General features: G+C 40.0%; 1 protein-coding gene across 1 annotated transcript; it reads right to left on the bottom strand.

Annotated features, from left to right (window-relative positions):
• Positions 1-4,731: 4,731 nt before the first annotated feature.
• Positions 4,732-15,834, bottom strand: LOC121504597 (zinc finger protein 709-like). The gene is made up of 3 exons (XM_041779522.1): positions 15,764-15,834; positions 11,556-11,655; positions 4,732-6,980 (listed from the first exon to the last, which is right to left on the bottom strand). Exons 2-3 carry the CDS (start codon positions 11,571-11,573, stop codon positions 5,364-5,366), a joined length of 1,635 nt encoding a protein of 544 aa, XP_041635456.1. The 5' UTR covers positions 11,574-11,655; positions 15,764-15,834; the 3' UTR covers positions 4,732-5,363.
• Positions 15,835-16,012: the final 178 nt, after the last annotated feature.

Raw genomic sequence — 16,012 nt, 5'->3', positions numbered from 1 at the left:
CCTGTTATTTGCCTCCTGAAGGGTGAGGGTGGGGAATCTGTGTGTCATAATCTTCATTTCATCAACATGTTTTGTATTTGTTTAAACAACAATAAATAAAGTAAGAAAAAAAAAAAGGAAAAAGAATGAAACTGAGTAAAGGTAACAAAGTCAGGCTTAGTTATGAGGATAAACTCTGGAAGATTGGCTTACATGACCTAAATTATTCTTCTTTAGGAGAAAAATCACAGTGTCTTGTATTTTTAACAAAAGAAACTGACAACAAAACTATTTATGCCAAGCTAGAAACTTGGATTTTATTGTTGAAATCACAGATTTAATGAAGTTACATTTACTTTTGCCCAGATTCATTTTTCTCAGTGTAAAAAGATGAATTTGGTTAATCTACATTAAAAAATCAGATTTCTAAGTAGAGCTGGCTGGAGGTTTTTATCATACACTGAAAATTACCCAGTCAGATGAATCTTTACATAAACGACTCATTTATTTTAGTTTAAGAACAAAAAAATCTCTGTAACTTTATCTCAGTATGTTAGCAGGTTGAACAAAGCTAGCCTTTGCTTGGTTTGGTATTTATTCTTGAAATAAATGTAGTTACAAGTAAAGCCGGCTTTAAAACAAACTCAGTTTTATGGTGTTGATTGATCAAAGCACAGATTTGTAGCCGTTTGTGTGTTTTTCCACACTTCATTTCTAGAAGCCTCTTCCAGCAGGCCGGTATAAATCCACCTGACTGCTGTTTGACTCTGCTTTTATTCCTCCATAGCAGAGATGATGAGTGAGGAAGAGCTCTCTTTAACAACACTAATCTCTCACAAACAGGATCAGAGGAACCTCAGCAGTCATCTCTGGACACATTTCATCAAATCAACATTTACACTCTGCCCCAGGGCATCATGGGAAAAATTCTGCCCAGATTTGAAATCCACCCTCAATCAACAGTTCCGCTGTTAATTCACAAAGCTCTTTATCCCTAATACTGAAATACCCACAATGCACCACAGGGGGCGCTGATGGGTAATGTAGTATTTGTGTTTTGAAATAAAGAATGGAAGCCAGGAAAATGAAGTTTAGTTCTGTGGATCAACTCAGAAACATCAGCTGACATTACATCAATGATTCTGTTCGGTTCAACTTTTCACAACATCTGAACAAAATGAACAGACTTCAAAATGAGGCGTATTTATGAAGCTTATTTGATTATTTTTATTGTTATCACAGATTGAAATCAGCTACATTTGCTGTGGCCCAGATTCAGTTTTTTCAGTGCTGTGTGGTAAAATGTGAGATCCTGTATTTTGGAGCTGAGCTCTCCATGTAGTTTTAATGTCTTTCTAAACACAGACACATTGAAAGTCTTCTACAAAGTTTTCAGTCCATTGTTGTTATGTGGCTGTTAGAGTCAGAGCTACACTTACAGCTTGTACTTCATCACAACATATCATTTTGTTCTAATATCTTGTTTTTCTAAGGTTTGACTCATTTTTGCCAAACAATGATGAGCCATAAATCACGTGTTAAATTGTAAATTGACCTTTGACAGTCATCAGAATGTTCTAGTCAGTAGAAATAGGACAGTCTGCTTGTCTGAAATGACCTGATATGTACTCTGCATTTCATGATGTGATATAAACCATAGAAATGTCCAGAAAACATTATCTGCTATCTAAATGACACTGCTCCTGAAAAGACGAGGAAATGAGTCAGAGATGGAAAATAGAGGTTTATATGAAATAAAAAGGATGTGTAAGCAAAGACTGGCAATCCACCAAAGGAAGAAGAATGAAGAAATCTTAACAACTTAGAGAAAATACAGGATGAGACAGATATGCACCTGTCATGGAAGTATTTCTATGTTTTAGCTGCTAAGAATCCATCCACATTTTAAACTAGTTTTCATACTGTTAAGCAAACAGACAACTTATGTACTCTAGTGTTGAAGCTGTAATTTGATTTTTTTTGAATGTTTGGTAATGTCCTACTGTTTCTGTTTTATGTTTTCTCCAAAAAATGATAAAAAAGAAACTACTGACTGAGATCCAGCACACCTGCATCTAAGTATTTGAAGATTTTTTGGGGGGAATAATGTTTCCATGAGGCTGCAAAGCACTGATAACTACGGTGGCCCTGAAGGCCAACACCATTAATATTTCAGAAGTGCAAAATAAATTTCACAAAATACAAATACATTCCGTGCTCTGTGAAATATTTCTGTGTCTTGTGAAATAATTTTGTTTGGGGAATCAGAACCAGAAGGGGGGAATCCAATTCGGAGCCGAAAGAGCCAACTCTTTCTGCTGAGCCGAGCCAAATGAGCCAGATCACTGAAAAGAGCCTAAATTCCCACCACTACAGCTGAGAGGGACTGCTGCGGAGGACTGGGCTGCCTGTGAGTGCTCTGGGATGGGGAGGGGTCCACGGCTGCACCCGCTGCTTGCTGAGAGGAGCAACAACGATGTGTGCTTTCACGTCAGAGTCTCCAAAGTCTCCAGTAACACCAGAAAAAGTCGCTAGATTTGTCCCCAGTCACTGTTTTTAAAGAACCGCTAGAGGGGTCTGAAAACTGCTTTCACCCATTTTCCCTTGGTGCCTATTTTTACAGCTTTTTGCAGTTTTTCCGCTTTTGCCCATTCTTGCCTATTTGTTGCTGATTTTTGCCCCTTTGACCCATTTCTTTCGAGTTGTTGCCAATTTCACAGCATTTTGACTATTATTGCACATTTTTTGCCATGTCACTCATTTTTAGTACTCATTTTCCAGTTTTGCTTCTTTTCTGCCACTTGTAACCACTTATTGCCACTTTAAACACTTTTGTTATTTTTCATTCATTTCTGGCTGCTTTCTTCCACTTTAACCCATTCTTGCGGGCCTCAATCATCTAGTAAAGGTCAATTCTTGTTCAAATATTTAAACAATTCCCAAAACTTAAAAAAATCCCATAAAAGAACCAACAATTTTAAACATTTCAGCATTAGCTCCCTGTAAAATTACAAAGATCTTTTTAAAAATACCTTGAAATGCCCTCAAATTTTCCCCAAATATTCAGTAAATCTTTCTGTAAAAAGCTTCAGATAAACAGAACATTTTCAACTAAAATGGAAGAAACTGACAACTTTTCTTGGAAATATAGTGACTAACCATAAAAAGTGGCAAAAACTGTGTGGAAAGTGGCAAGAATGGGTTAAAATAGTAAAAGAAAATGACATAAATGGGGTATGGTGGCAAAAAGAAGTGTGGGGGGGGGGTGGGGGGGTGGGGGGGGGGATACAGAAATGGGTGAAAAGGGGCAAAATGGACAAAAAGTGGAGAAAAAGGTGATAGAGAAAAGGGCAAAGAGAGGCAAAGGAAGGTAACAAAAAAAAAAAAGTGGCAACATTGTGTGAAAAAGATGTACCAAAAATGGGATATAAGTGGCTAAAATGTTGACAAATACTGGCAAAATGGCAACAAAATAAAAAATAAAAATTGCAAATGGCAGCTGAAGTAAGCAAAAAGTTTCAAATTGATCATGTAGAAAAATTGGCAAAGAGAAAATATAACAAAAATGAGGCAAAGGAGGGTATCAAGGGGAAAAAAACAATGCAAAAATGGGTCAAAAGTAGTAAACTCGATTAAAATTGGCAGAAATTTACAAAAAGTGGAAAAATGGATCTCAAGGGAATGAACAGAAAAAGGATAAAAGCAGTAAAAAAAGAACAGAAATGGGTGAAAAAACATGCAAATGTGAAAAGGTGGCTAAAATAGGAAAGAAGTTTCAAGGACAAAATGAAGTGGAAAGAGTAGAAAAACTGGATCAAGGTCAAGAAATATGTTACAAGGGGCTAAATTTGGCAAAAATGGGTGAAAAGGGAAAAAAATGGGCTGAAAAGTGGTAAAAACTGAATACAACTCCTGGGAAAATACGCCACTTCCTGTTGTTGGGGTGGGGAGCCTATGAGGTAGGGACACTAAGAATCATGTGACAGGTTATGCCCACAATGTGATGACGTTTATGCTGCGTTCCAGGCAACCCGTAACTCAGAAATTTCCCAGTTGAAATCTCCGAGTTCCGACCTGAAAGCGTTCCAGGCAAATTCCGACTTCGGTTTGATCGCAAGGAATTCTGGTATGTAAACAAACCAACATGGCAGACATTATAAGATTTATGCTTAATCATTTCAATCACCAAAGGAGCCTGCAACTTGCTCATTTGAGTGAAACGGAGGAGGGGAAACAGAAGCTTATACTTTATATTTTACAGTATTTGTCATTATTTTGAAACACTGCCATATTGTTTAGGCAGTGATGTGACGTCACAAGTCGTAACTCGGAGTACATCGATCTGGTACAAGTTCACGGGTGGGAAGTTACGAGTTCGACTGCTGTTCCAGTGCACTTTCACAAGTTACAGGTGGGAAAAACACGAGTTACGGGTTGCCTGGAACGCAGCATCATTTCAACGTAGGAAGTGCTGCAAATACCTGTGGTCTCATTTATAAATATTTTTGTAATGTGCATTTATTTGTGTATTTTTACAAACCCATCTCTGCAATGTAAAAGTGCTATGAAACATGGTGAATGTGTGAAATGTTAGTGTAGCTCCCCAGATTTTCTATGCAAAAACGATGATCGATCTATCTTATCTGGTTTCAAATCTACCGCCAATCAAAAATGGATATGCTTATCATAGCGCCGGCGCTACGCTGGGTTCTATAGGGTTAAAGAGGAGACATTTACACATAGAAAGAGAAGAGAACCATTCCTGTTTTATTATTCAATCATTACAAGTTCAATTTAAAACTGAAGTCAGGATTAGAGAGTTTTTGTGCCTTGAAAAGCCAAGCATGAAAAAGAAGAAGGTTAACAACTCTATTATAACAATAAATTCAGATTACTGAACAAAACATCACTAAATTATTTAAACTAACAAGTAATAACAGACTCATTTCAAGTTAAACTGCCCAAACAGACCTTAAAATGTTAGAGTTGGCTGGTTTTATTTCAAAACAGTATGCAAAAAAAAAAAAAAAAAAAAAACTATTGAAAAATATGCTGAAAAATAAAAACAATTCTTTTTTATATATTAACAGTCAGAAATGTTCAAACTATTTAAAATGCTTGAATATTTCTGGTTGTAGCTAGTAGTGTGGTCGTCTGTAAATAGACTTTCAAACATAATTGTGTGCATTCAAGATTGAACTGTTTACTACAATTCTTTAGTTTGGATGAAAACATTTACAACATTAACACTCTCAAGACTCAGCACAAGTGTTTTAAAAGTCTCTGTGTTTAATCTTCATTTATCCTTTTTCTAAAGCTGATTCATTCTTCTAGTTATGAACAGTTAGTGTAGAACAATTACACGTTGAAGACTACAAAGAACTTTAGCCCTCTTTTTTGACACATTTGTGTGTTCTCACCCCAGATCTCCTTATGAAGCTTTTCTCACAACCAACACACCAGTATGGCCTGTGTCCGGTGTGGATACGCAGATGCTCCTCAAGACTGCGAGCTGAAACAAACCTTTTGTCACAGCGCTCACACTGGTACTCTCTGACTCCAGTATGGGTGAGTTCATGATAGCGAAGTGAAGATAATCTCCTAAAACTCTTCCCACACTCCCCACAGATGTATGGTTTCAGACCAGTGTGGACGTGTTCATGTCTGATGCATTCCCCTCGACTTTTGAAGGCTTTCTCACAGTGTCTACATTTGTGTGGTTTCTCTCCAGTGTGGATCTGCTGGTGGAATTTTAAGTTGATTTTTATCCTGAAGGTTTTCCCACATTGCCCACAGCTAAAGGGTTTTTCTCCAGTGTGGATCTGCTGGTGGCTTGTTAACTGCTTTTTTCTTCTGAAAGTTTTCCCACATTGGTCACAGCTGTACGGTTTCTCTCCAGTATGAATGCGGCGGTGTAACTTGAGACTCCCTAAAACTGAGAAGGCTTTCCCACACTGATCACAACTGAACGGCTTTTCTCCAGTGTGGCGGCGCTGATGGATCCTGAGAGGATATACTTGAATGAAAGTCATACCACATTGCTCACAGCTGTATGGTTTCTCTCCAGTGTGAATACGCTCATGACGCTTTAAAGCACCTTGACCAGTAAAGAATTTCCCACAATCCTGACAAGGGTAGAGTAATTCTCTGGTGTGGCTGTTTCTGTGAACCTTGAAGTGACCCAACTGACTGAAACTTTTACCACAATCCTCACATTTGTATGGTTTCTCTCCAGTGTGAGTGCGTATATGACGCTTCAGTAAATATGAATGTGTGAAAGCTTTCCCACAGATCTCACAGCTGAAGGGTTTCTCTCCAGTGTGGATCTGCTGGTGGCTAGTTAAGTCGTATTTTTTCCTGAAGGTTTTCCCACACTGCTCACAGCTGTACGGTTTCTCTCCAGTATGAATGCGGCGGTGTACGCTGAGGGTCCCTAACTTTGAGAAGGCTTTCCCACACTGATCACAACTGAATGGCTTTTCTCCAGTGTGGCGATACTGATGGATCCTGAGAATACTTGCTCGAGAGAAGGCCATACCACATTGGTCACAACTGTATGGTTTCTCTCCAGTGTGAATGCGCTCATGACGCTTTAAAGTATCTTGATTAGTAAAGACTTTTCCACAATCCTGACAAGGGTAGAGTAATTCTCTGGTGTGGATGTTTCTGTGTTTCTTGAAGTTACCCACCTGACTGAAACTTTTACCACAGTCCTCACATTTGTATGGTTTCTCTCCGGTGTGAGTGTAGATATGACTCTGCAATGCAGATGAACGTGTGAAAGCGTCTCCACAGATCTCACAGCTGTATGGTTTCTCTCCGGTGTGAGTGCGCGTATGACGCTTCAATGCAGATGACTGTTTGAAAGCTTTCCCACAGATCTCACAGCCGTATGGTTTCTCTCCAGTGTGAACTCGCATATGCTTCTTTAAACCTGATGAAGAAGAGATCTCTTTCCCACACTGCTGACAGTCATGACTACGAGGCATGCCCCTCTGTTTCTAAAACAACAAGAAGCAGAAAAGAAAACAGTCATGGTAGAGATCTTCAGCTGACAGCTTTGCGTGACTGCGGAGGAGAGTTGTCACAATAGCAGTGTTTTCAATGTCAAACTGATACACTTTTCAATACCACTGCAACAGAAATAGTCTCCTGGTAGGGGTCAGTGATATGGCTAAAAAACTGATTCACATTTTTTTCCCTTCATGACCAAAACATCCACAGATGTTAGCTAGCCTAGCCAGATTGGCTAACGCTGCTGTCAGTCACAACAACACTCCTGTCAACGTCGGTCTGCTCAACATCCGCTCACTCACAAGCAAGGAACCTCTTATTCAGGATCTCCTAACTGACCGTAAGTTGGATTTTTTTTTTTGTTTGACTGTAACATGGCAACAACCCAGTGACTTCTCCCACCTCAACGACTCCACTCCGCTGGGGGTTGTTTACATCTGTCAACCCCGGGGCTCAGGTTGCGGGGGAGGTCTCGTTATAATTTACCGCGAGAACTGGAAAGTCCTGCCAGTGTCTGTGCCTACCGTTAGTTCTTTGGAATGTACTGCCTGTAAACTCTCTGGACCCACTCCCACTATCATTGCCACAGTTTACCAACCCCCCAAGCCAAACAACAAATTTTTAAATGACTTTGCTGCTCTGCTCACCCATCTTTCCACTCTCTCACCAAATGTAATACTTTTAGGAGACTTTAACGTACACATGGACAATAAGAATCTCCCCCTCACCTGCCACTTCTCATCATGCCTCGACAGTTTTGGATTCAATCAATTCTCAGATTTCCCCACACACATTAAAGCAGTGGTTCTCAAATGGGGGTATGCGTACCTCTGGGGGCATGTGAAGGCACTCCAGGAGGCACATGAGATTTTAAAATATATTCCAGCTATTTCAGAAAAATTGCGCCTTTCTATGTACATCCGGAGCAACACGATTTTGCGAGTATATTACGTACATTCTAAAATCACATTCATGCTGCGAACGTCTGCAGTGTGTTTTCTCTGTCCCCTGATCAACAGTGATATTTATTAGAGCGGAAGTTAAAAGGTTTCTCCCTCTCTATCCTTCACTCCATGCGTAGTGCGGCACTTTTACGCACAGCCAGGACATCAGTGCCGTTTAGTTTAACTGTTTCATTCACTGTGCCAGCCAAGTTTGTAAGACGAGGGTCTGACTTTCCATTCATTTTATGTCAAATATGATCAATAAGAGTAATAAGGATGCAGCTGAGGCTCGCTGTGAGAGGAGTTAACTCCCCTACAGCACACAGACTGGCTCACCTGTTTGTGTTCCAGACTGGCCAGAGGAGTCATTTGAGTGAGCTGGTCGATCCGGAGTATTTATAAGTCGTATGTCTGAGATCAGAGGAGACTGTGTTGGTAAATATTTCACTGGAATAAAGTCCTGTTAGTTTGGAAACAGCTCCAGCTGTGTGAGTAGTGCATTTATGTTCACATGGACATGTCAGGCTGCCTGTCTCCCTCTCTACCAGGCTACATGGGGCAAAAACACAAGATTTGCGTCTGGAGTGTAAGGACCTTGAGTTTATGAAGTGGAGTTTATATTTTGTATGTTATTAAATTTAATGACCCTAAAACCCACTGAGTCTGCCCCATCGGAGAATGGTTTGACCCACACTGGAACATGCCTGTCAATCACTGCATTCACAATCTCTCCATTCATAAAAAGGTTTATGATTTATTTTTTGTGAATAAATGCTGATCTTTAACTAAGTTCATGATTTCAGTTTGAGAGGAGATCTTTATTATGGTCCCAAAAAGGGGCACTAAGCTGTCTTTTTATAATTAGTTAAATTTTACAGGTTTTTAGTTCTTTCTAGCTCTATGTTGTTATTTCTAAATTGTTCCAGAGAGAGACCACTGCAGCTGAGCAGAGTTTTGCACACTTCTGGGTTTAAATGGTTTATGCCTTTCCAGTCACTGTTTTCATACATTAATTTGAATTCCCATATTTAGTGATGAGAAGATTTGCCATGAATTAAGTCATGCATTTTTAACATTTCAAATGTTTGAAAAAAATATTTGTAATTTTAAATTGTTTATCAGTTACAAAGTTTGATAAATCAGACAGCTGTCACAGCACTGTTAAATGTCTTTCTTTTTGACCAAAAAGCTTTGTGCTGTTTAGGGGGTACTTAGCTGAAAAAATACTTCACAGGGGGTACATGACTGAAAAAAAATTGAGAACCACTGCAATAAAGGACACACCCTGGTTTAAATCTGTTGTTCTGGTCTCATCCCCTCCAACTGCACAGCTGATGAACTCCCAATAACTGACCATTGTCTTCTGTCATTCAATGTCTCACTCTCTCTCCACAACCAAGCCTCCACGCCTCATCTCATTCTGGGTTAATATCAAGGACATTAACATGGATACCCTCTCCACCTGTATTGACAGTACCCTCACTCCGGACTATCCATCCACCCCTGATGATCTGGCAGCTTTCTACAACAATGGTTTAAACAACATCCTCAACTGTCTTGCTCCAGTAAAAACTCGGTCCGTTTCCTTTACCCACACCGCCCCCTGGTTTACCCTTGAACTCCAGTCCATGTAAGCCAAAGGTTGCCAACTTGAGCTTCTCCATAGAAAATCTGGTCTTACCATCCACAAAGAAATGCACAAATCCCATATATTACAGTACAAGGACTCCATTTCTCAAGCAAAATCAAACTACTACTCCGGCCTCATCAGTTCAAATAAAGGAAACACCAGGACTCTGTTTTCACTACTCAACAAACTCCTCCAACCCCTGGACATCCTACCTGCCCACCTGTACTCCACTGACACCTGCAACTCCCTTTAACTTTTTCAATGAAATAATCCACAAAATCCACCAGCATTTGGACTCGAATCCATCACCTCTCCCCTCCTCTGAACTTCCCCGCACTCTCAGTCACTCTCTGCCTTCCAACTTCCTGCCACTTCTAACATGTCAGCCCTCATCCATAAATCCAAGCCCTCCACATGTCAGCTTCATCCCCTCCCCACAGCTCTGGTCAAATCCTGCCTCCCCTCTCTTCTCCCCCTCATATCTGCCATCATCCACTCCTCACTCACCACTGGAATTGTTCCCTCACTCTTCAAAACTGCACCTGTCACCCCTATTCTGAAAAAAACTGGTTCAGATCCCAACAACTTCAATAACCTCCGCCCCATCTGAAATCTACTCTTCATCTCCAAAATACTTGAAAAAATTGTCGCCACTCAACTCCACTCCCACTTAAGTCACAATTCTCTCTATGAACAATTCCAGTCCGGTTTCCGCCCCAGCCATAGTATAGAAACAGCCCTCATAAAAATCACCAACGACCTCCTCATAGCAGCTGACTCCAGTTTACTCTCCATCCTCATCCTCCTCGATCTGAGTGCGGCCTTTGACGCAATATCTCACACCATCCTCCTCAATAGATTATCTTCCATCGGCATCACCTCCAACCCCCTTGACTGGTTTCACTCCTACCTCTCAGGCTGCACTCAGTACATCCGTCACAAATCATTCAATCCCAACCCTCCCCCGTCACTTCAGGTGTGCCTCGGTGCTCTGTCCTGGGGCCCCTTCTTTTCATCATTTACCTCCTTCCCCTTGGCAATATTTTCTGTAAATTCAACTTTCACTCTCACTGCTTCGAGGATGACACCCAGCTCTACCTCTCCAGTAAACCCAACTCCTCACTTCCACCCCCTTCCCTCACCAACTGCCTATCTGAAATTAAATCCTGGTTCACCTCAAACTTCCTCAAATTAAACAGTGACAAAACAGAAGTCCTCCTCATTGGCACAAAATCCACTTTATCAAAAAACTGACAGTCTCTCCCTCACTATTGACAGCTCCTCAGTCTCCCCCTCCCCTCAGGTTAAGAGTCTGGGTGTCATCCTCGACAGCTCTCCATCTTTCAAAGCTCACATCAATATTATCATCCGGTCTGCATATTTCCATCTACGCAACATCAATCGCCTCTGCCCCTCCCTCACGCCCCATACCACTTCTATTCCTGTCCACAGCCTCGTTACCTCCTGTACTGATTACTGTAATTCTCTCCTCTTTGGTCTCCCTCACAAATCTCTCCATAAACTTCAACTGGTTCAGAACTCAGCTGCTTGTATCATCACCAAAACTCCCTCATTTCACCACATTAGCAGAGTGGCTTTCAGCCGCTCTGCTCCCCAACTCTGGAACTCACTCCCACCAGACATCCGGACATTGACTCTCTCCCTCTCTTCGAATCCAGACTCAAAACTCACCTGTTCAGGATACTCTCTGTAATTACTTTGTCCCATTTTATATTGTTTTTGCTTTTATCTATTGTTTCCATTGTATTTGTTTTTATCTTTAAAGTGACCTTGAGTGTTAAGAAAGGCACTTATAAACAAAATGTATTATTATTATTATTATATTTCATTTTCTTGAGGTCAGTTGGCATAGTAACATGAAAATTTTTGTTTTTTTGGAATTAAAACAACTGCTTTTTTTAAGTGTTTTTTGTCATGCACCTTTAGGAGTTCTCCTCTTTTCACTTTCTCTGCAAATTCATTCCTACCTTGAGAGGGGTAGCCATCTTTCTTCCTCAGACAGCTGCCCTGGAGTCAGATTCAATGATGGACGGCGTTCCTCTCCACGTGTCTGGTCTTAGCACTGAGCTGAGGACAAACAGAGACACATTATCAGACAGCAGCTCCTCAAGTGTCCACGGTCTGCAGAAGCCTGCTGCCTCATTCTTAGAAACTTCTAGAAAGGCATCATAGTGGCGGCTCCATTCAGAAAGAAAGGAACAGTAGTTTTTATCTCAGAGAGGAGGTGGGCTCAAAAATAACACCTGGCTAACTCATGCTTTCACGGGCTGTGATTGGTTGATGTCAACTGTGAATAATAGGACTGAACGTGATTAGATTTCTGTTTATATCGGACATTTACTAATTAGGTTTAGCTTATTCCTTGTAAGAATGTGGAGCAGACCTAAAACTTCAGTCCTTAGGACCAGGCCATTAAACAAACAGCAGCCATCAGGAAATAACATACAGTAAAGCCTGAAATCATTCATACCCCTGTCACTTTTAAGTACTTTTGATTTTTCTCATTTAAACAGTGGCTCATCGCCCTCAAAACAACATGGACAGAAAATGTTGGAAAACCTTCAGCCATACACATTTTATGTTGGAATTACAACCGTAACACATATTTTTAACAACACAAAAAAATCACTGTGTCAAAATTATTCATACCCTGTTTTAGTGATCAACAGCAAAGCCCCGATTTTTAGTAACAGCCTCCAAGTGATTCCTGGAATTGCTCACAAGTTTGAACCACTCTTCCTTGGCAAAAGCTTCAAGATCCTTGAAGTTGATCTTCTTCTTTGCTTCTACCCTTTTCTTAAGTTTCCCCATAAGTTCTCAATGGGGTTGAGATCAGGACTTTGACAAGGCCATTCCAAAACTTTCACATCATTGTCTTGAAAGCATTTCCTCGCCACTTTGGCTGTATGTTTTAAGTCATTGTCTTTTTGATAAGTCCAATACTCCCCCAGGTCCAGACTCTCAGCTGACAGCTTGATGTTTTCTTTGAGAATCTTGAGATCCTGCTCTTTTTTCATGATGCCTTCCACTTTCACTAAGTTGCCCCCCTTGAACAGCAGGCCGCCCCAGACATCATGAGCTGATATAACAGCCAAAAAAAGCCTTTATTAACAGCTAAAACAAGAATGTATTTGTGACCGAAGCCAGATAAAGTTCCTGCAAGTCGGCATTCCGATGGTTGGGAAAAATTGATACAAAGTCGTTTTCTTCAAAATGATCATTTTTCGTTTTTTCTCATTTTATGCAAGTCCGACATTTAAACTACTCATTCGATGAAAAAAGTAACACAAGTGTGATATTTAAAAGTTTTGTGTTTTAAATTGCCCTGTTTTCAGGGTTGCTGTGGGGAGATTGAAGGGAGGGGAAAGCAAAACTGCTGGGTGATAACTGGCCACTCAGCCTGCCATTGTTCCCAGTTTCACCCATTGAGATGGACAATAACAAACACTGCATGGCTCTAACACCACCCCTCCCCCGGCACGTAAATACAGCTGTTTCTAGTTATCACCTTTAACAACAAGCCTCAAGATGCACCCTGCAGTGACAAAAAGCAGAAGAGACAATGAAGAAGCGGCAAGAATTATCAACAGACTTGGGACAACTTCAGAATCACTCTACAGGGCAGGTTTGATGAAGGCGGATTTCCTATGGGAATATTTTGATGAGCGTCACCAGTCTGATTCAGAAGCTTGGTTTGGGTGCACTTTATGTAAATGTGGCTCTATTGTTCACGCCCGTTACCTGGCCTGCCTGAAGGTAGGAAAAGTCCTGAAACTTCGAGCCTGGTTTTCTCAGAGCAAACAGAAACTATAAGTTAACATTCGAATGAGCATATCTTTGTAAAATATGCTCAGATTAAGGTGTATGATACACCACTGGAAAGCCTGGAATCTGTGCTTTCATAATGTGTAAAAACTCAAAAATGACTTCGGACGACTTGCAGGAGTTTTTACCAGCTTTGGTAACATTTACAGCTAAAACAAGCCTATATTGTAAAAAATTGCCCAAATTTGGATACTTTTCCTTTATGATGTCACTTCCTGTGCATTTAAGAGGATGGTCCCAAGAGGATTTGTTGTTCATCTACTCATGATACATCTGTGTACCAGGATCTGACAAGCCACCAAAATTTGTGAGTTTTGAAACATGTTAAGGCCCCCAAAAATGCAAAAGTTGTGACAGAAAAAAATAATAATTCCCACAGATACAATAGGGCTCTCACACTGGTCAGTTCTCTGGCCCTGATAAATAGAACAAAAACAATCCTAAATTCTTTGCATTAAACCTGTCTCAATAAGGTACTTGAACAGCCATTTTTGTCCAACAGTTAAAAGATTTCCCAACTCCCCATTTCCTGAGTTATCTCCTCAGTATTTCTTGCTTATCTTCAAACTTCTGACAATGAAATAAAACATGTTCAACTGATTCCACAAGGCTGCACTGTTCACATAGTCCTGTCGCATGCTTTTTTATCAAGTGAAGTGTCTTGTTTAAACCTGTATGTCCGACTCTTAATCTTGTTAATACATTTTCTTTATGTGTTCTTCTACTCCTCCTCCTCGCTGTACCCACTTCTTGCTGTATTGCATAAAAGGTGCCTTCCAGTATATCCATTATCCCAACTTTGTTGCCATACTTTCATGATGTGACTTTTAACTAATGCTTTAGCCTCATTTTTACTGATAGGGATATTCATTTTATCATCAAGTTTCAGAGCCACTTTTAGACTCAATCAGCCATTTCATTGCCTTTAATCCCCCTATGAGCTGCTATCCATACAAACGTTACAACAATATTCTTAAATTTCTATACACTTTCATACATTTCATTAACAATGTCATTTCCACTCTTTGATTGAAATGACTTTAATGCTAATTAATGTTAATTTTAATTTGTAATATGACTGCAACACTGTTAGAACTGCTAGAATCTCAACTGTAAACCCTGACAAATGAGGACACTGCACCACTTCATTGATCACGGATAACATTGATCTCCAAAAATAGATATCTTCAGGGTTCATTTACTAAAGTGACGGCCAGGTAAAGTTGTTTATACATTACCTGGATCATATTTAACACAGTCTTCATTTTGGCAGCTAGTTTTCATTTTAGTGTTAGTTTTAGTCTTTAAATAAGCATTTCACTTTTGCTCACATTTTAGTCATTTCAACCCTTTTAATTTTTAGTCTAGTTTTAGTCCACGAAAACTCAAAACATTTTAGTCCAGTTTTAGTCCAGAAAAAGTCCTCACATTTTAGTCTTTACTTTTAGTCCAAAGATTTATTCTCTTGCCTAAACGTTCAGGTGTGACTGCAAAAGGAGGACAAATAAATTTAAATTCTAGCCTGTCTGGACCAACGTTATCATAGTTTTGGATTTTTCTTTAATAGTTTTTGTTTTGTTGCCACTTTCTTCTTTCAATTTCAGTTTACTTTTTATTACTTTTTACTGCTGGTTTGTTGGTTTAGTTTCATTTTTATTTTTGCAAAAATGCTTCGTTTTTATTATTTTTTGTGTTAGTTTAATTTTTTTTCGGATACATGTTGGGTTGGGGCTGAGGGAACATCATACCTTTTTAAAAACATATTCAAACAGGCTACTCCAGTGTTTCCCACACATTCATTTATTCGTGGCGGACCGCCTCAAATAGATTCTGGCGCTACCTGTTCGCCCTCGCTCTGTGAATGTAGCGTGTCCTTAAAATGACTATATCGCGAATATCCGAGAATAAATTATGACGAAGTTTTGAGCCGCCATGGCGCATTCCTCGCTGGAGTTTCGCTTCTCCCATTGTCCCTGAATGTATCTCTCCCAGCAGAGAGCTGTCCTATTCTCCTCCGCTCATCCAGAAAACTCTGAACATGCGGCCGAGTTTTTTTTTATATCAACAGCGAGAGAAGCAAGAGAGAAGAAGGTAAACAGTTCCACTTAAGAGCCTCCAACAACTCACAGTGAAACATGAACACTTTCAACCAGAACTATCACTCCCTCCAGGAAATATACCACACCAAAGTTCATCTGTAACTGATGGATTTATTCTTTCAGCACATCATCTTCATCTAATCCAGCGTCCAACTGTTTGAAATACACTACACTGCATTACAAAGCAGCATTCATGTTACACAAGTTGGAGAATAAAGTGTGAAACATCAAAATAAAGATGAAATAAATACCTCGCTGTCCGCACACAACCGAGAGGGAACGAGTCCGGAAGAGAAATGAGTGTGCATCAACTAAAGTTTCCCCCTGGGCAACAAGTACCAGCTTCTTCTTCTTTTTGCTTTTTGGCGGGTGGCAACCAGCGTTAAGGTGCATTACCGCCACCTGTGTGTGTTGGAGTGTGGACCAGAGTAACTACCCACGTTCAATAGATCAATACTGAAAATAATAATCTAAATTAAAATAAATAAATAAATAAATTT

Source organism: Cheilinus undulatus, linkage group 22, assembly GCF_018320785.1.
Source record: "Cheilinus undulatus linkage group 22, ASM1832078v1, whole genome shotgun sequence".
NCBI lineage: Eukaryota > Metazoa > Chordata > Actinopteri > Labriformes > Labridae > Cheilinus > Cheilinus undulatus.
This window is presented reverse-complemented; position numbering and strand designations above follow the sequence as displayed.